Source organism: Cokeromyces recurvatus (genome assembly GCF_025118155.1).
Source record: "Cokeromyces recurvatus strain NRRL 2243 chromosome Unknown BX663scaffold_6, whole genome shotgun sequence".
Classification (NCBI taxonomy): domain Eukaryota; kingdom Fungi; phylum Mucoromycota; class Mucoromycetes; order Mucorales; family Mucoraceae; genus Cokeromyces; species Cokeromyces recurvatus.
This window is the reverse complement of record NW_026251392.1, coordinates 490,523-512,677: the sequence shown is the minus strand read 5'-3', so window position 1 is coordinate 512,677 and position 22,155 is coordinate 490,523. Positions and strand designations below refer to the sequence as shown.

Genomic DNA, 22,155 nt, shown 5'->3' with positions numbered 1-22,155 from the left:
GTATATGTATATATATTACTATATTAATATGAATTTACTTTTATTTATATATACTACTATTATGCATTATAAAAAAAAATCTAATATTCTACTATTACATAATCAAGCAGCTACTGCCATTGATTTTGTTTTTTCAACTCTAACAGCAAATGCTTTAATCTGTCGTAGCATATCTTCTACAACAGGAGCTTGTTGAGATTGAAATATTTGCTCAATTAGGGGTATCCATTCATTGTTAACGATATTCGATATTTTCGTAACAGGTGCCACCCATTCTTCAGCTAAAGGAATTAATACAGGTTCAGAGTCTTTTTCTGATTTAGTAATGGATTGGTCCTTTTCTATTGAGTTGGGAACAGATTCTTCATCAGAGTCTGAATCATATTTATCATAAACAATATTTGCATATTTGTTTTCAGTGCTTTCCATTACCAAGTCAATTACTAAAGAAAGAATACGCCAGCCAGCAAAGAATGCAGCCATAGGGTTCCCATTAGGAAGAGAATTTTTAGGATTTGGACGTGTACGAATAGAAAGATTTAAAAATTCAATATAAATCAAAGCTTCTTCTAAACCTTTCATAGTTAAGCCTAATTGAGATGCAAGGCCCTTACCAAATGATTGAGGAAACAAGACTAGATGATAAAATGATAATAATGAATGTATTATACCATGAACCCAATGATTCTTGGGTACAGGGACTTTATTCTTTTCGGGTGAAGGGTCAAGTAAATCCAAAAGATAAGGCTCCAACATACGCATCATACCTTCATTCATAGAGCGGTTACCATTGATACGAGATATAAAATTCATAACCATCACTTGTACATTATTCTCTCGTTCACCTATAAAACTAGCTTCATCATCCTTTACTTGAGCTTGACATGCGAAACAGGTCCATATCCCATGCTGATTACGATAATTAACAGGTTGATTACAATTTTTACATGCAACTCCTCTTGACCAATCCCAATCAACACAACGCTCACAAGTGCATTTAAAGAATTTAAACTTCTCCAGTTTCGCTTGACGATCCATGGTCGTTCCACAAATTAAACCGCCTAAAGTTGACTCATCCTCGGGCAAATAAGAAAAGGACAAGATATCACCTTCTTTCAAAGGACGGATTACGGTAAAGATCATTGCATTACGAGCAGGTTCAAAACGTAAAAACAGATTAGGTGAACAAGAATGAGCAAATTTAGATCCCCAACGTAAAAGAGCGATAGTAGGTGTATTTATATCTCCAGCTTCTGCTTCTTCATTACCCCAATAGCAGTTCAAATAATTATCTTCTCCAAATTTATGTTTATACATCGCACGACGTGCCCTTTTGGCAGAATGCGTTGGTAATGTTCGATTACGAGGGAGCAAAACTGTATGTGCATTTGAGTATATTTTGAGGACAAAACTACGAAGATCAAAAGGATCGACATGCGAATATAAAGGAATTGTGTCTACTACCTTTTGAGTTACAGTGTGAATAATTCTTATAGTTTTGTGATCTAACCAATGAGGCTCAGTGTCTGTATTAGGATAATAAAAGAAATCAAAGTCTTTTTGTTTATAAGTTTGACGTCTTTGTACATTATTATATGATTTAGGTGGATGAATATTCAAGTAAGCAATAATAGCTGCTGGTACACCAGGACAAAAATCAGAATCATTACTGGGCGCATCCTCATCTTCATCCTCATCCTCGCTATCATTGTCATCCTCATCATATGATTCATATCCTTGTTCTACTTTTTTCTTTATATCCTCGGTGCACTTGCTAGTTTCATCTTCCTCTCTCTTTTCTATATCTTGGACTATTGTGGTAATTAACTTCCAAAGTCTTTTAGAGTAATAGGGCGATTTACTTGATCGACAAGTAGGCTTAAGATCATACTGAATTAAAGGCTCTTCAACAAGTACAATATCTCCAGGTGCAAGAGGACGCTTTGCAACAAGTGATCTGCCTACATTTGGACAATCCTCTACAAGTACATTATTTTGAAAATCTTCTTTATTGATGACAGAATGAATGCCAAAGTAATCAACACTTGTCATTTTCGTAGATACAAAAAGTGTCAAAAAAAAAAGGAAAAACTTTTTTTTTTGTCTACTGATATGTAAAGAGCGGTCGGTGTTTCTAATATTTGTAGACAGGCAAGTAAAAATATATGATATACAGTTATGCCAGAACTTGTTTTTTTTTTATTCGTAAAAAAACACAAACACACACACACACACACACACACACAATTCCATCATGTTAACACTTGGATTAGGGCAACTATTTTATGTAATGCTTTGTTTCGTTAATGCAATTGCTGTGTTAAGTGAAGAAAGATTCCTAGCAAGAAGTAATTTTTTTTTTCGAAAAAATAAAAATAAAAAATACATCACTTATATATATTTTTAACAGTTGGATGGACAGCACAAACAGAAGCAGGATTTGGTAATGAACAAGGACAAAGTATTAAATACAAGATGATCAATTTGATATATGCAGTTAGAACATTAATGAGAAGTAAGTTGTTAAATGTTTGCATGTATAAATATTAAAATTAAATAACAAAATATTTGATAGTTCCTTTAATTGCCATAAATATAATTGTCATCATTTATGAACTTTTACTAGGATAATACATTTATATATGAAAAATAAAAAAATTCTTAAAATAAATAAATAAAATCTCCTATGTTGCAAATCCAATACCAATTAAACACCAAAAGGAATAACTTTTGATTTTATCATCATCAAATCGTAAAGAAGATTTCTTCGAACCATCAACACTATCATCCATGTCCATTTCATCCATTTCATCAGCGTCAATGTCACCTGATGAAACATCCATTCGATCTTCATCTGATTTATAGTTATATGTTACAAGAAGGGGAAACTAATAATAATAATAATAAAAAGATTAACTTTCTATATTTTTCCTGTTAGTTCCCTTTTACCTTAAATTCGCCTGTTTCTTCAGGAACAACTTCAATTAAAATACTTGTATAATTGTTCTTCTTTTCATATATACCATCTACATAAGAATATGCAGCGTAATTATTGTTATTATTGTTACGCTTATTACTATTGTTGCCCATTGGATACATCTCGTCATCATATTCGATGGTTTCGTTATAAGCTCCAACGGTGAAATGAGGTGATAATATGGTAACTTTGCCATTTATTTCTTTGATTTGTGGAGTAGCTAATGTGATATTCATTTCTTCATACAAAGGATTTGTAAACTTCAATATGAGCTGAGTAGGGACACCTACTTTTAAATGCCAATTCTTTTTTGGCAATTTTACCAACGTGATAGTTGGTATATAGTTCCTAAATAATATTAGATTTTACCTTATCCTCTTTTTTTTCTTTTTCTAACCTATGTCAACTTACATGGCTACTAATTTGATTTTGAATCTAGTTGCTTGAGCTTTTTGCTCGGGTTTAATTAAAATATGACGACAGCTACGACACCGTTTTGATCTTTTAATAGCCAAATGTATACGCTGAGGATGTATCTTACTAAATACATAATATTAGTACCTTTTCCTTCTTAAAAAAAAAGTATATAAGAAACTTAACATACGATAATTCATAAGGCTGATTATGTAATTGAGAAAATCTCTGAGATAATGTCGAAACTGTATTTTAATAAAGTAAATATATACATGTATATTTGATTAAGGAAAATAGAATACTACTGACCTCCATCGATACTTCTCATTGTTGTTATAGATTCTAATAATTTTATATCATCATCTGCTATTTGAACGCTAGGTTCATATTCACTTATATCATCTAACTTTCCTTGCTGCATATGCGTATCGTGATGGAAATGACTTCCCATATATTTACTAAATGCTGTAGAACTTGAAAATGTTAAGAAACTTGTAGGTAAAGACGGTGAAGAATTCACTCTTAAATTCTTTTCAAAATGCTCTTTCAACTGATCAAATTCTTTTGTATCTGCTAAAGCCTCCTCATTCTTTTGCAGTTGCACTAAAGATAAATACACATAAATTTAATACAAATACAAATAAAATAAAATAATAATAAAAAAGAATCTTATGTTTTCACATACATGCTAAACTTGTTGGTTTTTCAAATGTCATATTTATCTCTTGTGAATTCCATCGACACACATTACAAGCCAAAAAATAAGGTCCTTGGCCGGATCCTATACTCGATATTTGAGTTGGTTCTTGAGCTGCAACTACAGATAAAGTATTTTGGCAAATAGGACACTGAAAGCAATTTCTAGCACATCTTTTATATAAACATATATAAAGGGGAAAGGAGTAACTGATTAATGTTTTGTTTAATGAATAGAATCTAATCTATTTTTACCTATTTTTTTCACTCTTTACACTTGCTGTAGGTACCTAAAATAAATGAGTTTTTCTTTCCTTTTTTTTTTTTTTTTTTTTTTTTTTTTTTTTTTTTTTTTTTTTTTTTTCTAACACAATGAACTAATTCAACTTAGACTCACTTCAAAAAGACAGTTTGGACAATAATATGAAACAATTTCATCTTGAACACAAGATGGACACCTAATCTGATGACAATCCTCGCAAAAATAAAGACGAGAAAGTGGGTATATGTAATTCGATGCTTGTTTAGATAATAGATGAAGTCCTGTAAGTGAAGCAACGTTTTCGTTTGTTAATGCATTTTCAGTTGTGCTTAGAATGGATAGGTAATTTTCTTTCTTTGCTGAGCAATCACAGTAATATTCAACAAATGGGATAGATTCATTTTCATCTACTGCTATCATGATAATATGTATATTAATATATGAATAAAATATTATTAATAAATATACAGGCACAATATGAGTTGGATACATTTTATAATTTTGAAGTGAGACTACTACGATTAAATTCTGAGTTTTATTATTACTATTATCATTATTATTTTTTTTTTTTTAAATTTTTTGGCAATGAGCATGTAGCGACGCAATATTGCCCGAGCCAGTTATAGAGGGGAAATAAGAATAAAAGCCTTCCTAAAGGACAAGAAGGAAAAAGTAAAGAGCCGTATTTTGGAATTAAGAGAAAATATAAGGAGGAAAAAGCGAAATACAAACCAGACCAAAGGGACCGGGAAGACACACACTATTACTTGGATAACCAATTCAACAGCTTGAGACCAGGGTCGACAGGATCAGGAGGAAATTCATCATGGAAGTATTACCAAGTTCATGTAGAATTGTACAAAGAATAGGCCATAAAATATACCAGCTCGTACAATCAGAAGGACGACAAGGTTTATGTAGTGGAAGCAAGTTGAGGAGGAACGAGATGGGATCTTCGACTGAAGTAGGCATGTAGAGACGATGATGTACATGTAAGCATTCAATAGCATGTCGCTGGCTCCAATTATGAGACGGGTGAAATATACATTCTTTAGGTTTACCACCCGGTAGCCAGCCAAGTCGCCATCGAAGCACTCGGCTACGATCTGAGGTAGTCATTGGTAAGTAAAGGATGGGATCCAATTCAAGAGTGGGGCGTGAGGAAGACAATAGGAGGGAGTTAGTGTCTTGACGAAGGATTTGAAACTGGTCATCTAGAAACTTAGCACGAAGAGTGTAGAATTGTTTTAGGTCGAGCGCTGAGATGATTGGTGAGCATAGGTGTTTCCACAATGTAGTTTGAGCCAATTTATACCAGTGGGAATGACTATTTGGGAACTGAACATGAGTCAAAAGATGGGGGTAAAAAGAGTATCTGCTAGTAATTGAGAGGTTCGAAAGAGGTATTGCGCTTGGAGGACTGCAATACGGGTCTTCATGGATGGAAGATTGACAAGGTGAAGCATGACTTTCATCGAGGACCGCAAGTGACCACCAAAGATACGTCGAATGCATGAATTTTGAAAGGTATCCAGTTCTTTGGTAAGTTTAGCAGAGAAAGAACTGATTGCAAGACCATAGTCTAATTGAGAACGAATAATATACTACTACAGTGCCTCCACTCCTAATTTACCGACTTTTTGAGAACTTGGCCCATTTTTTGAAAAAAATTGCTCGCCTGTGTGAGGTTAAGTTGCCCAGAAAAAAAAAAGACTAGTTTGACCAGACGTTTGAAGACCAATTTCTGATCAAATCAATTACAAAGGTTCTTTATTTAAGCATTTAGGGAAACAGTTGATAGAATGCTGAATGAAGTTCTGCAAATGCTCGACAGTGTTTAGAATACAATAAGAACTTGATAAATTTTATTGCACAGTTTAAGATTTTTTCTTAAAAAAAAAAAGGCGTAGGGTTTAAACACAAGATTTAGAAATAGTATTGATGAGGGACATTAGTGCTATCCAAAATCGTTTAATATATTTACTCCAACTACTCTACAAATATAAGTAGATGTACTTTAATATCATAGCTCAAGAAGGAAGTGTAGATCATTGTTTCCAGTTTCAAACTAGACTGATTTTCGGCACTTTTTTTTTATTATTATTATTTATTAGATTAAGCATGAAAGGGTTTAGCACCATGTTTATTTGTAATAATGAATGCATATGAATGGCTATGGTATTAGATAAAGGTAAAAGGGTTAGTATAGCACATGAGACAGAATCATCGACCATTAATTTCCTTTAGTTTTTTTTTTGTTTCTACTGGGGGGAGTAATACATATTTAATGGCTCCCTTGCGGGTACTCTTTCAGGGCTGAGGCATATAGGAGTGGATGGGCAGCTAATGTCAACTGTCTTGTACTTACACTTCTCTTTGAAGACACCAAGGATTAGCCTTCGACTTTGATGTAATATATGTTTACGCCATTAATACAAGTATTTAATGGTGGCGCGAAAATCTTCGAGCTCGATGAGATTGACAGGCAAATGGATTAGAACTGATTTGATCAACAAGATGTACATTCTCAAAGAGCTTCAAGCCAGCGATATATCCACCAGCACTCCCCAAAAATCCATATAAATCAAGTAAATATTATCTGCATTTGTTTTGGCTATCAAATCAATCAGGATGGCGCCATTGATACGGATAGATTTTGATTGTTGGCATGTTAAGAGCCCCATCCTAGCGTCTTGTCTCTTAAATTCAATACAGCAGTATTCATTGCGAATACTGTAACAAGAATGATGAACGAGTACATCTATTCTGTGGTCAAAATCAGAGGTGAAAGTAGCGTCCGATACGGTTTCATCAGATTTTATGGAGATGTTGTCGCCTTGAAACATAACAGTGAGCGAGCAACAATTCAAAATTTGATGAGAACACGGTTTCTGTTACATTTGGGGCTCTTAATCTTCCAAAGTTAATTATGCTAAAAAACGTAACATACATGGTTATTTAAAGTCGACCTTTGGCACATACATTAAAATCTGTTTTACTTACACTATCCGAATAAGGCTTAAATCGTTTGTATCGTTCAGACTTTTTATCTTTTTCCTTATATTTCTCTTCATCAACGAAATCAATAACTCTATTAGTATTAGGGCTAAATGAACATATGCAATTGTTAATAAGATGTAGACTCATTTACTTTGGGGTTTTCACTTACTCCAATTGGTAGAGTAGCAGTATCTTCTTATTATTCATCATCCTTATCCACAAAATATATAAATACTCTTACATTATTAACCCTTATTTTGTATATAACTTGAATTATAATTGAACTCATTTTTATCTTAATAAAACTTATTGATAACTCTCAACGTACTTCTTCTGTTTGTTTTCTTTTATTTATATTTTATTATATTCTTACCTGTAAACTACAACACGTCACCATGCTTTCACTAAGGGATGTTAAAAAAGGACGCCATGTAAACGCATCATGCACACTTCATCTTCAGAGAAAGATGCGACCTTTAACAGCTTTCAGCTCTTACAACGACCTAAGGTAAATCATAAGATCCTTACATCTTTAATACGGCTTTTCCTTGAATCAGTTCATCCATTTAAAGTAAAAAAACTTTTGCAAAAAAAATTCTGTGAATTTCAAGTTTGAATTTATTTGAACTAGCTAGAATACTACCTATTACTAAACAATTACATTTAAACCGAATTTATACAAGAACTTACCAAAAGTTGGTTAATTATAAAAAAAAAAAAAAAAGAATCACTTACCCAATGATTAATGTTACAAACGACATAAAGAAAACCACATATCAGACTATTGAAGCAGACTCTTACAAGACTTCCACTGCATATGTTCTCAAGACAAACAAAGCCTTGCGTGATTCAACAAATTTCAATCCATTAGATAACAATGCCAAGCAACCTTCAATAATAGAGGTCAATGAGCCAGACGAAGGCGAAAACGAAGGCGAAGAAGATGAACAAGGTGAAGATGAACAAGAGGAAGACGAAGGCCAATAAAACGAAGACGAGGATGAACAAGATGTAGGAGAACAAGATGAAAAAGGTACTAAAATTATCTAACTAAAGATATTTACCACTCAATATTTTTCATACACAGGTATTCGTGGACGACTTATGGAATCACTGACAAATAAACTAAATGGAAAACCTTATAATCCTATCACTTATATAGCCCAAGACAAACATAATCTTGCGCACTTACTATCACAAGAGACATCGGACAACAGCAGAATAAAGAAAGTCTGTAGTGCTGATCTAGAGCTCTGGAAACTAGCCGTCTCTTCCACCATCAATTTTATGCATCCAATTTTTGAAGTTCGACTCTCTAAACTGTTTACTGAGCAACAACTGGACACAACAAAGGGTCACATGAATGATCAAAAGAAAGTATCTCAAAACACTAAGAATGATTACTAAGAATGATTATAGATATAGATATATACATCCATGTCCTTTGTATATATTTATTTTTATAACTAATATGTATACTCTGAGTGGAATCAACTGTCACGCGCATTTGAATTATTCTTAGTTTATCTACAGCTTGACTTGTGAAGTTATTTTCATAAATTTATATTCATAAGAACAATAATAAAAGAAGAGATATTTTTTAGATGTAGGACTTTTATTAATTATTTTTTCTGTAGAAGGGTGAATATATTCTTAACATGTCTACAGACAGAATTATCATACAAGTGCACTATATATATTCTATTATGACTATTTATCTTATTGAAATTAAGTTACAAATTTTATAACCATGACATGGCATAAGCTGTGTATGTTTGACCTATATAGCTGTGCGAGTAGCGTAGATGCTACAGCAATAACTGATTAACTCGCACCCTTGATACTTATGACCATGGATGACATTTCATTACAACCAACTCTTGTTAATGGTGAACTACAGTGCAACTCCGGATACTTTGATATGATTCATTTATTTTCAAAAAGCTAGTCAAATTAACTTTAAACATCTGGTCAAACTAACCTTTTTTCTTTTTTTTGGGCAACTTGATCTCACGCAGGCGAGCAATTTTTTTTTTCAAAAAAAAAAAGGCGGAGTTTTCAAAAAATCGGTAATGAAGATACATAGAATTTATAGTGCAGGTAATTCGCAGAAGTCAACTCCCGTTGTTCATCATTATCATTTAAATTCATAGAATTGATTTATTTATTAACAGAGAGAGAGAGATAGAGAGATAGGAAACATATCTAATCTGCTTATCCCCTTAAAATATCTATATAACACTTTTTTTTTATTATATTTATGTAATGCGAGACTGAGTGAGTTATAATTATTTTCATTTTTTCTTAATTCGGTCAGAAAGGGAGAAGAGGAGAAAGAGAGGAGAAATTCATATAAAAATGAGAAAGAGAGAAAGAGAGAAAGAGAAAGAAAGAAAGAGAGAATGCATACAAGTGTTTGTATAAATGTATAAGTTAAAATAAAATGTAATAAAAGTAAAAAGCTCCTTAAATATGTAGAGAAAGAGAAAGAGAGAGAGAGAGAGAAAAAGTATAAAAATACCTAAATATTTAATTGTTTCCCTTTTTCTTTTCTTTTTTTTTAATTTTTTTTTTTTTTTTTTTTTTTTTTTTTTTTTTTTTTTTTTGAATATTATGCCTACTGCAACTAGACAGCAGATTTTAATGAAACATTCGTATAGTTCAACAAATACTATTAGAAATAATAATATTAAATTAGCTCCAACAATTAAATCAGCTTCAATTATATCATTTGAAAAATCGATTGTAGATCAAAAGTTTTGGTATCTTATTAAAGTCGAACCATTACAACAAACCTCTCAAGGTCCCTTGAATGATAGTATGTATTATATCAAGAGACGCTATGAAGATTTTTGTCAATTATCTCAGATTATTCATGAAAGATTTGGTACTACAAATAAGCAACGAATTGGTTCACGACCATTACCAAAGATTAAAACTAAATTAAGCATTCTTCCGGCTGGGAAACATTTATATGCGCAACGAGTAGAGGAGCTTAATCAATTCCTCACTATTTTATTTCAAAAGCAATCTATAATAACAGAATCTAATATAGTACATGAATTCTTTGGAATTCATAGATCAGATTTAGTAAGCAATAACGACAGTCATCATTTTATATTACAAAAACAAGAAGAAGAAGAAGACAAAGACGAAGGAAAAGCGGATCAAGATAATATGAGAGAGCTAAATGAAGATCAACAACATAGTAGTAATAATGTCTCTCGATGGAAACGACTTCGCTGTTCTTCATTTTTAGCACGATCTCCTCCTTCATCAAATACTACTACTCATGGTTTATCTTCTTTCTGTAGTCAAGCTGCTAACAAAATCATGCCATCTTGGCATCGTAACCATCGTCCATCTGCCATGACAATACCATGCTCACCACAATCCTCTATTTCAACTCCAGCTAGTAACCTTACTACTGCATCAAGGTCAATTCGACAACGTAAAGGAGGGGAGGGAGGCTTAAAGAAATGTAAATCAAGTCTTTGTATTGTTTCTGAAAACAACCCTGAATTAAGTCTATCCAGTCATATTAGTATAGCCGATACAACAACAACAACAACTTCATCTATATCTCATGAACTGAAGAGTACTATTAAAATCAAAGTTATATATGATGCACATAATATTATTGTCATACAGGTTCCTCGGACAATTGCCTTACATGATTTACGTTCTCGTATCGCACAAAAATTTTCCGATCCAAGTATAGGAAGTCCTATTAAAGTCCATCATGAAGACCTTGTATTATTATTCAATGAAAATGGTAGTTATAGCAGCAGCAGTACTTCATCTTCAACACATAATTCTGATATCGTTACGCTACCTGCTATTTTGATTAATAAGGAAAAAGATTTGATAAATATGATGCAAACAAAATGGAATAGAATGAATAAAGTTACTTTGCGTTGTATCATATAACCGGCCTTCCATTATAATTACTTACTTACTTACGCTCCTTATATTTATATATGTGTATATATTTATCAAAAATATATATTCATATATTTATACATATATGTATATACGTATATATGTTTACTTTTCTCCTTACAAAAATGTCCATATTTATGTATATTTTTAATAACCCTATTTTTTTTTTCAAATAATAATTGATGCCTATTCCTTTATCTCTCCTTTTTCTCCCTTTACTTTATCCAAAAAGTTGATATTACGCATTTATATATGTATATATATATATATATTTATATGTATATATTTTTTAACACATATGTATAATAAATAAAATAGGATATTTTTCTTTCTTTATTATTATTATTGTACACGATATAAATAAACAGGTAAAAAAAAAAATCCTTTTAATTATATAGGTATACGTACAGTAAGATATTATATGTAAATAATTATGTTCTTTGATAAAGTACTAGCATTCTCTTTCTCTCTCTCTCCCCCCCCAAAAAAAAAAAAAAAAAAAAAAAACTATGCACATATAAATATATATATGTATTTATATACTTCCAAAAATGCAATATAAAAATAAAAGAGATAAATAAAACAAACTACATCTTTTTCTTTTTGGTACGTTTTTTTGGCTTTGATACCAAGTCATGATCTTTCCCATGTTTAAAGACAATGATAGAAGACGATGGTAACACATGAGTTGGAGTAGCCTGCTGATAGTGTGAAAAAAGGGACATAAATGTTGGTGTTGATGTTGATGAAGGACTGATAAAAATGGGATAGTTGTTACTCGTCTCGTTATAACTCTGTTTAAACACAAACGTATTCCCACCCACGAAATGGCGACGATGATGATGATGATTAATGGTGGTGATTTTCATCCTTGAGAATTGATCTTGAATCCTTTGTGCATACATTTTCATTTTAAAGACATCATGTGCATACGCCTGCGTACTCTTTAGTAACATGAGATTGATTTTAAGCTGTTCTTCTGCATATGATTTAATTTTACCGTTTACTGACAGGGTATCGTCGTAATTGAAGATACGTTTGGCTGTATTGTGAATAGCAAGGAACATATGATGATACGTGCTTTGATCGCATCCAAGTGTTCTCAAATGTTGAAGTGCCTGAAGTAACTCCAAATTTGTTTGAAGACAATCAACAAGGATATCTTCGGTTGGAGGATAATTTGGATGAAGAAATTGATAAAGAACTAAGAGACGCATAGAGTGATAACACAAATGAAGATCCGAGAAGGTGTTCAATTTAGGCAACTTTGAATACCAACCTATCAGACTTTTAGTAATCTCATAGTAAACCTTAGAGGGCCTCTTTTGTTGATTAAAATAAACAAAGAGGTTATCAGAGTAAAGAGCGCGAATATAACGTCTCATGTATCGTGCAAGTTGAGCAAAATGATACACATCATGTTGTGCTTTTAATTCATGAGTCAAGGGTCTATCAATTGAATCTATATTGATCCAAGGAATATGATCAGGTAATAAACATTCTCGATTCATTGTCAGACACATCCAAGCATCTACATAATACCATCGTAGATAACATTTTAATGATAGTTCATCTATAGGTGCTGCCCTTGTCGCTAAATGCTGCAATGAAATTGACGCTAAACTTCCCCAAGTTCGTTGCTGTTCATAAAGTCTTAAAAGATTAGATGTATAACTGAGACAAAAATAAGATTGAAGGATAAAAGGTTGCATATCATCGAATAAGATATCATCCAGTTTATTTCGGGCTTGCTCATAGAATACCATGGCTGCTTGTTTAGGATATACATCATTATCATCCCTACTTTGTTCATCCCTTATCGTTACAAGACTAATGGATGCAATACAGTAAATAATTGCCTTTGGCGTCTTTTGCCAGTTCTTTACCAAATCAACACTAATAGGTGCAACTTTAAACTTGATACAACACCAATGCTGCACAGCACGATTCATAAGAACCTCTAATAGTGATGAGCTTTCAATATCTAGACGAACAGAAGGCGGTATAGTCATGAATTCTGTTGTTTGTGTTGTTGTTGTGTTTGACATATGAATTAAATCATCTTCTGCGGTTGGCCAATGTACGGATGGTTTTCGTTGCTGACTTGCTAAAGCCCTTATCCTTGATGTTGTTGAATAAGGTTCAATCTCCTCGATATCCTTCAAGGCAATTAAGAGATCTGAGAATGTATTTAATTCAAGAATAATATTTGTGTCTTCTTCAAGCGAAAGAAAGGTATCGTCCCATGTTGGAAATAACGGTTGCTGTTCCTTAATAAGCTTGTAATTTATTTTTATTGTATCCTGGTATTCTTCCCATTTTTCATTCGATATATTATTCTGTTTACTTTTTTCAATTTTTGAGCAAAGATAGTTGAATAATAATCTTTCCGTTGAATCTGGAGAAGATATCTGAACTATCTTTTCTGTATTATAGTAATGATTTACCATTTAATAAACATGTATTAAAAGAAAGAAAGAAAAAAAAAGAAAGGGAAAAAAAAGAAAAAAGAAAAAGAAGGGTTAAATTTATCTAGTCAATTCAATACTTTAGAAAGGAGCATTTTATGGAAAGTTTAATTGATTTCTTTCTATAGATATACATTTAACACTAAAAAAAAAAAAAAAAAAAAAAAAGCCTGACATACATTCTCCTTTGCCAATCAAAAACAAAGTCATTTGTGGATATGTATGTATCTCATATATATAACCTGTATTACAGATATTATAAAATATTAACTTTTTTTTTTTGAGGTAATACGTAGATGAGAACAAAGAATTTAGCTTTCAGTAGCATCTTCATGGCTTTCTTCAAACAGAATAACGTAACATATAAACTAGAATATGTGAATATAATAAGAAAAATGATAGAATTATTCAATCAGTATTTTATAGTAGATGGACGCAATTGCCTTTCTTTTTCTTAGGAGTATATATTTACAATAAAGATAGATATAAAATTTCTTGCTTATATTTTGTAAGTATAAAACTATAAAGTTTAACAATGAAATATAAAATCCTATATATTTTTTTTTCAAAACAATTATAATTTTGATTCTTGGATCTTTTTGTTTCTATAAGCTTTTTGATTAGCGGTAGGGATTGTATTATGTTCACCCAACATGTCTGCTAGTCTCAGGACTCTTGTGCTCACTATGTAACAAATACACAGCATCAATTTTTATAAACTTATTTATGATGTTTATCGTAATTTATGTTACCTGTTGCATTATCTCTTCTATTTTTTCCTTCTCTTCTAAATCTTCCAATTCTTTCTACGAGCTCCCAAAGGTGTCCTCTAGGCATCAAAACGCCATTTTGTCGCTCGGGGGTATAATCAGGGCTGACTGCAACTTCAGACCATGGCTTAGGGTTCGAATATCGTTTCTTCAATAGAATCTTTTGTTCTTCATAGTGAGTAAAGGCATTACTTAATGTTTCTTTATTCACAGCTTCTAAATAACTTAAATCTCCCTGGTAATATAAGGTTTTGCCCAATGACTGTGCTCTATTAGCAAATAGTTTACTATCAACCCAAATTGAGCCTTGATTAGCAGCCATACTAGGTGGTGCTAATGTAAATAAACTGACAGCAGCTAACCAATAAGATTCAATAAATGGCCAGATCATAAAACAAAGAAAATCTATTATGTATGAATATTAAGTTTTTTTTTTTCTTTTTTCCTGTGTAAATGATATAAAAACAAATAAACAAACCATAATTTTCTCTGCCACATTGTCTTTCAACGTCATTTAAACCAACCCAACCATCTTCAGTCACTTCAATCACTTGATTCTCTGCTAGCCATTGAATTGTACGCCTGGTATTACTTTCGACACCGCCAGGCTTATAAATCATATCTGATTTCAATAAACTCGAAAGAAAGGAAATTTCGTCTAAAAGAACATCATACTTCATACGTTGCAAAGGTTTCCCCCCACCCTTTTTAATGACTGTATAAAGTGCTGCACATGCAATAGCTTCCTCGACAAAAAGATGAATCACCTGGTTTCTGTAGTAAGATAATTCAAATGCAGCAATAGGATAAAACGTTGGTTCAACAATATCTTTTCCTTTCCTCTCACCAATAAGATCTTTATGAATCACTACAGTCCTAATAATAATAATTCATATGTATACATAATAATAGAAAAAAATATACATACTTATCAACAATTTCCCCTGTGGACATTCCATGAAATTCAGAAACTTGACCACCCTTATCTTCAATAATCTTTCTTAACCAGTCAACGCGTCGGATGAGCTCACTTCTTCCTACACCTCTTCCTCTCAATGTCAAAATAACCGTACCTACCAATGCAGAAGGCATGACAACCGAAATAGCATTCTTTTTAAAGAAAAAAATAAATTAAAAAAAAAAAGAAGAAAATTCTCAGGGAGATATGAAACTTACGATATCTGCGAGAACTCTAAAATCATAAATAATACAAAAAGCAGTTAACAATAAAAAATGAATATTCAATTTCTTTTCTTTTCTTTTTTTTTTTTTTTTTTTTTTTTTTTTTTTTTTTTCACTTACCTGTATCCCAGTGATTTTAATAAAACAGATTTCTGATATGAATTTGACAGGTCCAATGGACTATAACAAAAGTTAAATGATAACATAAGCTAAATAAGTCTCTCTCTCTCTCCCTATATACATGTATATTTATATATATATATATATTACCCTCTCATTTTGATTTGCTCATCTAACCATCCTTTTAATGAATAGGGCTCACCTAAACGAACTAATGACAAGAAAATGTTAATCTAGTTCTCCCTTTCTCTCTTTTTTCTTTTCATTCATTTTTATGAAATAAGAATAATCTAGTATTATACCATCAACACGTCCCCATTTGAGTTGCAATAATCTACTGTTAGTAAGTATACCCCTATAATGAATAGATTAACCATATACAAACAATAATAATAAAATAAAGAAGAAAAAAAAAGAGAATTAGTATCGAGTTATTAACCTTTTTTTTTCTGTTTCATTATTATTTTACCATAAGCTCTCTTTTTCTTTAGGTGTACCAAGTAATTCAGTAGCGTAACTTGAAGTTTCAATAATTTTATCATAACCAATGGATATAGGAACAATATAGCAGTCAGAAAAACGATGATTAATCAATGCGTCTAAAATAATTTTTATAACTCCAAGTTTAGGTTGAAGCGGTTTTCCTAGTCTTGAACGTGTGCCTTCCACAAAGCATTCAAAGTTTACTACATTCGTATTATATATTTATATATACATATATAAAAAAAAGAGATTTATATACATATTTTATACAATTAAACTATTATTATTATTATTACATCCTTGACTTAATAAAGTAATTATATATTCTTCTAAAACTGTCTTGTATAATTCATCATTGCCCCATTCTCTACGAATAAAGACAGCACCAGATGATTTCAAAATCTTACCTACTATAGGCATATCCAAATTATCGCCTGCCACAATATGTGGAATTTGAATACCTTAAATGAATATAAAACACATGAGCATATGAATATACATTTATAAAAAAAAAAAAAAAATAGGAGATATAATACCTAATCTGAACATTAAATATGACACAACTAGATAATCTATATGAGACTTGTGAGATGGTAAAAAGATGAGGGATTGCTTTTTTTCTTGTGCTAATAATGCTACTCTTTTAAGCTATACAAGGAATGAGAGAGAAAGAAAGGTTTTACAATGCTGTTCATCTCTAAAAGAAAAAAAAAATAAAAAATAAATTAAAAGACTTTTCTACACTTACATTGACCCATTCACTTTCTCTTATATGTACTCCCTGATGATAGAGTCGTACAAGGATATTATTAACAATAAACGCAAAAAACCTATATTAGGATGAATGAACACGTATTTGTTTTCTTCAAAGATCTATTCAAACCTTAATGTGGGGAGACTGTCGACAGTAGCAACTGCTTTATCAGCTATTTGCTTAGTAACAATCTCGAGTTCCCTTCTCAATGCTTTTCTTTGTTTCCTTATTCTTTTATCGCCAAGTTTCCACTTCTTTCGAGCTACAAGGATTTCAGTTTGTTGATCAGCAAGTTTATCAATCCTGTCTTGAACTAATATGTATATGTATTATAGACTTTAACATATATATTATAAAAAGTCGTCATCATTTCTTTATCACCTTCTTTACTATCCAATACTATTTGCTTTATTTTGTTTGAAAAACCTGGATAAAGGATCTTGGTACCAATATAATTTTTATAGCCACGCCATCCCTATTATACCATAAATATTTTTTTTTTTTTAAGAAAGGGATATTGTAAATCTATATGTATATATATATATATAAAGTGACTTACAGTTCCTTGATAATATAACCCTATATTAAACATAAAGGCAAATGGATCTTCCCTTATGCGACGAGGCTCCTTTTCACTTGAACAATATAAAAAGAAAATCAGGATTGCTTTATTTTATTTTTTATTTTTTATGTTTATTCATTTACACCACATTGCGATGTTCTCTGTCATTTCGAGTTAAATCTCGTTTAACATGAATCTTTAACGCCCGAGGATTATTCATGCTATAATCATTGCCTGATTTCTTGTATTCATTAACAAGTTCTTGTATTTGCAATTCAGTTTTATTGTTATTCATAGTAATTTTTTTTTAAAAAAAAGAGAGATAAAAAAAAATGTATAGTTAAAATTAAAAAAAAATAAAATAAAATAAAATAAAGTAAAAAAAAAAAAAAAAAAAAGTTTAACAGTTTGATTCGATAAAATGTATTTAAAGCATATATTTTTTTTTGTGGGGTTTTTTTATTAAAGTATTGTGGGGTGTAAAAAAAAAAAAAGTTCTACGAATCATATTCATTTAGGAAAAGAAAAAGAATTTACTTAATTCAGGTACAAAAAAAGTGATATCAAGTAAATGGGCACCTTTCATTTATAGCTCTATACTATTATCTGTCTTCATAGTGAATACTACTATAAGGGCATATAAGTAAAGTTAAAAGGGGGAGATATTAAATATCATTTTATTATGACACATGTATATCATACTCCTAAATGAATATATCATCTTTCTATACAATCAAAGGCTACACTAAAGTAGCTTTCTAACAGCTATAAGTGAATTACATAAACATGTAATACATGGAAAGAGAGAAAAGGATATAATATAGAAAAATCCTGAACTGACACACACACACACACTTGGGCATATTAATGTTTATTTTATTTTTTATTTTATTTTATTTTATTTTATTTATACTTGGTAGTGTTATGAGGCTTTTGAGAAGAAGAACCTATACAATCATTAAAATGTTTTCCTTTTCTATTTGTTCCTTATTATTGTTACCTTTGATTGGATTTAACATATGAGATTGTTTTCCAAAGCCCATCTTTGATGAAAGAACTTTATTTTTTGTTGACTCTAATTTAATACTATTTAATATTTAAAGAGGAATATTTATGACTTGTATAGTAATTTACTTTGAATGGATAATGAATCTGATTCTCTATCATAAGATGATGGTTGTGATGTATGACTGTCATCACTACTGTTATTATTTATATAATCTAAATGGTTACTACTGCTTTCTGTGAAATGATGGTTATTATTGGAGTTAGTTGAAATAGAGTTATTAGTGTTAAGATGATGATGATGATTATCCAATCTATGATAGCCTAATTGATAATGCTGTTGTACTGAGTCGAATGAAGATAATTTTCGTTGTTTCGTGGTATCATTTGGAAATGAGTTAAACATCAGCGAGTTAGGATTATGTATTGATTCATGTTTATTATTTGACATGGATGAAGAGGAAGAAGATGAAAAGGATGCCATAGAAGACCAATTTGTATTCCCTTTGGATGCATCACTTTCACTATTATAACCTAAGCTGTTTAACGTTTGATTTTCTTTTAATTTTGAAACCTGTGCTCGAAGATTTTCAGCTTTAAATGAATGTTATTAAAACAAGAATAAAGAGAAAGACAGATAGTGAAAGAATTACCATTTCTTAATTCTAATTGATTGTTACTCGAACTATTTTTGGAATAAGCACAATCTTACATAATAAATGTATGTAAGTCATGATGGTTAATGAATGATTCATGTATACATCTATTGAAAAAAAAAATTACTCACTGATTGCTCTTGTAGAAGATGACACTACGTCAACTAAGTCTTGCATTGCCTAATTAAGAAAAATAGTCATTTTTAATTTTTTTTTTTTTTTTATTTCTCTCTCCCTCTCTGCATATTTTTTTTCTTTTCTTTTCTTTTCTTCTCTTTCTTTCTTTTTCTTTCTTTTTCTTTTTTCATATAAAGTATACTAACATCTTGTTGTTTAGAAACAATTGACCTTAAATGAATTACTTCATTAAAAAGCTGCTCACATGATTTAGTTATTCCTACTAATTGTTGTTCAATCGTCAACATGTGTTTCATGACAGAACTGTTATGTTCGTGTAGGTCTTCTAGTTTAACCACGTCAATATGCTTATCTTTTGTAGTATTATTATAATGATGAAGTTGTGAAGATTGTTGTTGTTGTTGTTGTTGACGTTGTCGTTGTGTAGGATGGTGATGTTGTTGTGAGTGTTGAGACTTTGCACTCTTTCTTTTAATATGTTGTAAATCGTTAACAGCACCTCTTCGAAAATTGGGATGTTTAAATTCCCAAGTTTGGTTTTCATTAGTCAAGTTGGAATGAATTAGATCGTTTACTTTATGAAAACCGTACACTTTTTGTATGAATAAATAGAGATGTAATATATAATAATAGTTATAAGCAAATTAGTTGTTCTTTGTTTTTTTTTCTCTGTTCAAGATACATTAAATATATTTATGTATATATGTATATATGTATATATTTTTACTGTTTAATTGTCTGACAAAGCTTTGCCAATTATTATGCTTAAAGTATTGAGGTAATACTGTCTTTGAGAAAGCTGTAGGATTGGATACACTGAATAAATCACCTTGAGTAGACCAACAGATGAGTTCTGATGTTTCAGGATCTTCCAGCATTCTATCATGATATGAGTATTCATGGTGTGTTATCTATATAAAGCACTTACTTGTACAATTTATTAACAAAAGCTGCTTGAGTCTTTATATTTGTAGTAGTAGGTGTTATTGTATGTATGTCTTCTACTGGTGATACTAATGCAGAAGAAAGAAGTGGTGGTGGTGGTGGTGGTGGTGGTGGTGGCATTGCTGAAGAAGAAAAAGAAGAAGAAGAAGAAGAGGGAGAAGAATTGACTTCTGAAGTTGAAAAAAATTCCTCATATTCACTATTGTCTCTATCTAATTTTAACCTATAAACAAGTCATATTAAAAAAAAAAAAAGAAAGGAGAAAAAAAAAGAAGTATATAAAGAAAAAACCTTTTATAGAGTTGATGATTACTATTATTTTCACCACCACTACTAGAAGAACTGGATCGACTACTCTCTTTTCCCATTGTATAATAACTTATTTTTTCATACGTTATCTTCCTCTCCTTCCCCTTTTTTTTTTTTATTATGATTAGCTAATCAAATTATATAAAATAATATTATAGATTTTACCTTAGTAAAGAATTAAATATTTAAGTTAACAAGATTATTTAAGGAGAGGCAAATTTTTTGACGAGATTAAAAATTTGACTTGAAGATTAGAAAAAAAAAAATGGGGGGAGAAAGGAAGAAGAAGAAGAGGATTAAAAAAAAAAAAAAAAAAAAAGTTATAAAATGATCGTAATGACATCACTTATCGCCCGATATGTTGGGTTTAAAGGATGTTTTTGGATTAGTTTCAACATAGAACTACTATATATATCAAATAGAAAAAAGGCGGGCGGGGAGAAGAAATAAGCGTATTGTGTGCCTTTTTTTATTTTTATTTTTTTTTGCCATGGAACATTCGTGTTACTATAAAAATTCTATCCTTCCTTTTTTATTCTTATTATTTTCTTAAACTTGAATATTATTCAAAGGACAAAATAGATAATGATTTTAAATATAATTTTTGTTATATATAGTCAATTTCTCTTTTTTAGCCTTTTATTTTTTATTTTTAATATACATTGTTCTAGTTTTCTTTTTCTTTTTTTTTTAATATTTCATCTATATTATTACTATTATAGTTAATTTAAAATTCCGTATAAAATATTCGAACTTTTTTTTTTATTTTAGCAAATTTCTTTTTTAAGAAAAATATCGATTTTTTGCTGACATTAAAATATAAACTTGAGTATTACGAATCAAAAAAAGAAAAAAAAAATTTAAATGGTTCATATTTTCTACTACTAAGCCTCAAACGTTGCATGATAGCAAATGAATAATTTTTTTTTTCCTTTTATATAAGGGTACAATTTCCTCCTTATCGAGATCTTCTCATCGAATAATTAAGTTTGGGTAAAAAAAAAAAAAATAAAAAAAAATAAAAATAAAAATAAAAGATAAACCCAGTGATAAGGAAAAGAAGAATAGGATAATGCATCGTTTTTCTTCTATCTGCAACTTTTATGTATATATATATATATATATATATATATTTTTAAAAAAAAGTCATTATACTTCAAGTAAAATAATCTTCTCGGACTTAGACTTTATCATGACCTTAAGAATGTAACACATACCTTCTTTCTTTTTTTTTTTGAGGGGGGAAGAGAAGGAGGAATGTGTAGACTATAGATCATCAAATACAATCCGTACCGCCTTTCCGATGAAAATAAAGCAAAAAAGACATCCGAGAAATATTAATTAGTATTTAGTTACACATTCTTCACTTATAATCAATCTTTATCGAAATACTCGTATGAATACTTTTATACCGGTTTTTTTTAAAAAATGGTAGTACTTCTCATTCTTTATCAAATAACACACGACCGTAT

At 30.6% G+C, this 22,155-nt stretch overlaps 9 protein-coding genes across 9 annotated transcripts; 3 read left to right on the top strand and 6 right to left on the bottom strand.

The window, feature by feature from the left end:
- Positions 1-102: 102 nt before the first annotated feature.
- BX663DRAFT_549961 (uncharacterized protein) lies at positions 103-2,052 on the bottom strand (the record flags this gene model as incomplete). The annotated part of the gene is made up of 1 exon (XM_051531186.1): positions 103-2,052. One exon carries the CDS (start codon positions 2,050-2,052, stop codon positions 103-105), a length of 1,950 nt encoding a protein of 649 aa, XP_051385100.1.
- Positions 2,053-2,254: 202 nt separating this feature from the next.
- On the top strand, positions 2,255-2,631 carry BX663DRAFT_430065 (Yos1-like protein; the record flags this gene model as incomplete). The annotated part of the gene is made up of 3 exons (XM_051522776.1): positions 2,255-2,348; positions 2,411-2,515; positions 2,576-2,631. 3 exons carry the CDS (start codon positions 2,255-2,257, stop codon positions 2,629-2,631), a joined length of 255 nt encoding a protein of 84 aa, XP_051385099.1.
- On the bottom strand, positions 2,625-4,821 carry BX663DRAFT_501797 (dynactin p62 family-domain-containing protein). The gene is made up of 8 exons (XM_051526517.1): positions 4,485-4,821; positions 4,343-4,377; positions 4,077-4,261; positions 3,701-3,994; positions 3,582-3,636; positions 3,389-3,517; positions 2,950-3,325; positions 2,625-2,888 (listed from the first exon to the last, which is right to left on the bottom strand). The coding sequence occupies exons 1-8, from the start codon at positions 4,767-4,769 to the stop codon at positions 2,685-2,687; spliced, it is 1,563 nt and encodes a 520-aa protein (XP_051385098.1). The 5' UTR covers positions 4,770-4,821; the 3' UTR covers positions 2,625-2,684.
- Positions 4,822-6,913: 2,092 nt separating this feature from the next.
- BX663DRAFT_415688 (uncharacterized protein) lies at positions 6,914-7,126 on the bottom strand (the record flags this gene model as incomplete). The annotated part of the gene is made up of 1 exon (XM_051522344.1): positions 6,914-7,126. A coding segment is annotated over one exon (213 nt), but the record flags the coding sequence as incomplete, so codon positions are not given.
- Positions 7,127-7,744: 618 nt separating this feature from the next.
- Positions 7,745-8,756, top strand: BX663DRAFT_484435 (uncharacterized protein; the record flags this gene model as incomplete). Its single annotated transcript, XM_051524555.1, has 3 exons — positions 7,745-7,857; positions 8,075-8,301; positions 8,437-8,756. The coding sequence occupies 3 exons, from the start codon at positions 7,745-7,747 to the stop codon at positions 8,754-8,756; spliced, it is 660 nt and encodes a 219-aa protein (XP_051385096.1).
- A 1,738-nt stretch (positions 8,757-10,494) lies between these two features.
- BX663DRAFT_501785 (uncharacterized protein) lies at positions 10,495-11,314 on the top strand. The gene has a single exon (XM_051526516.1). The coding sequence runs from the start codon at positions 10,527-10,529 to the stop codon at positions 11,277-11,279; it is 753 nt and encodes a 250-aa protein (XP_051385095.1). The 5' UTR covers positions 10,495-10,526; the 3' UTR covers positions 11,280-11,314.
- Positions 11,315-11,878: 564 nt separating this feature from the next.
- On the bottom strand, positions 11,879-13,741 carry BX663DRAFT_430641 (uncharacterized protein; the record flags this gene model as incomplete). Its single annotated transcript, XM_051522812.1, has 2 exons — positions 11,879-13,602; positions 13,639-13,741. The coding sequence occupies 2 exons, from the start codon at positions 13,739-13,741 to the stop codon at positions 11,879-11,881; spliced, it is 1,827 nt and encodes a 608-aa protein (XP_051385094.1).
- A 186-nt stretch (positions 13,742-13,927) lies between these two features.
- On the bottom strand, positions 13,928-17,988 carry BX663DRAFT_501774 (uncharacterized protein). Its single transcript, XM_051526515.1, has 17 exons — positions 17,774-17,988; positions 17,628-17,703; positions 17,450-17,543; positions 17,198-17,381; positions 17,063-17,144; positions 16,851-16,962; positions 16,611-16,775; positions 16,301-16,517; positions 16,134-16,186; positions 15,982-16,042; positions 15,832-15,891; positions 15,706-15,721; positions 15,458-15,639; positions 15,008-15,405; positions 14,512-14,934; positions 14,232-14,443; positions 13,928-14,127 (listed from the first exon to the last, which is right to left on the bottom strand). Exons 1-16 carry the CDS (start codon positions 17,923-17,925, stop codon positions 14,334-14,336), a joined length of 2,385 nt encoding a protein of 794 aa, XP_051385093.1. The 5' UTR covers positions 17,926-17,988; the 3' UTR covers positions 13,928-14,127; positions 14,232-14,333.
- A 542-nt stretch (positions 17,989-18,530) lies between these two features.
- BX663DRAFT_501751 (HSF-type DNA-binding-domain-containing protein) lies at positions 18,531-20,484 on the bottom strand. The gene is made up of 5 exons (XM_051526514.1): positions 20,157-20,484; positions 19,615-20,021; positions 19,423-19,471; positions 19,289-19,342; positions 18,531-19,229 (listed from the first exon to the last, which is right to left on the bottom strand). The coding sequence occupies exons 1-5, from the start codon at positions 20,305-20,307 to the stop codon at positions 18,742-18,744; spliced, it is 1,149 nt and encodes a 382-aa protein (XP_051385092.1). The 5' UTR covers positions 20,308-20,484; the 3' UTR covers positions 18,531-18,741.
- Positions 20,485-22,155: the final 1,671 nt, after the last annotated feature.

Coding starts and splice junctions, on each gene's coding strand:
- BX663DRAFT_501751 (XM_051526514.1), bottom strand. CDS start 20,307: ATGCTGGAAGATCCTGAAACATCAGAACTCATCTGTTGGTCTACTCAA. Junction 19,472..19,614: donor TTGTTTCTAAACAACAAGAT/GTTAGTATACTT, acceptor TTTCTTAATTAG/GCAATGCAAGACTTAGTTGA. Junction 19,230..19,288: donor TCAATTAGAATTAAGAAATG/GTAATTCTTTCA, acceptor ATTCATTTAAAG/CTGAAAATCTTCGAGCACAG.
- BX663DRAFT_501797 (XM_051526517.1), bottom strand. CDS start 4,769: ATGATAGCAGTAGATGAAAATGAATCTATCCCATTTGTTGAATATTAC. Junction 4,262..4,342: donor GTAAAGAGTGAAAAAAATAG/GTAAAAATAGAT, acceptor TTTATATAAAAG/ATGTGCTAGAAATTGCTTTC. Junction 2,889..2,949: donor AAGAAACAGGCGAATTTAAG/GTAAAAGGGAAC, acceptor TATTATTATTAG/TTTCCCCTTCTTGTAACATA.
- BX663DRAFT_501774 (XM_051526515.1), bottom strand. CDS start 17,925: ATGAATAACAATAAAACTGAATTGCAAATACAAGAACTTGTTAATGAA. Junction 17,544..17,627: donor GGTTATATTATCAAGGAACT/GTAAGTCACTTT, acceptor ATGGTATAATAG/GGATGGCGTGGCTATAAAAA. Junction 14,444..14,511: donor TAGAAGAGATAATGCAACAG/GTAACATAAATT, acceptor TTTGTTACATAG/TGAGCACAAGAGTCCTGAGA.
- BX663DRAFT_501785 (XM_051526516.1), top strand. CDS start 10,527: ATGAGAGAGCTAAATGAAGATCAACAACATAGTAGTAATAATGTCTCT.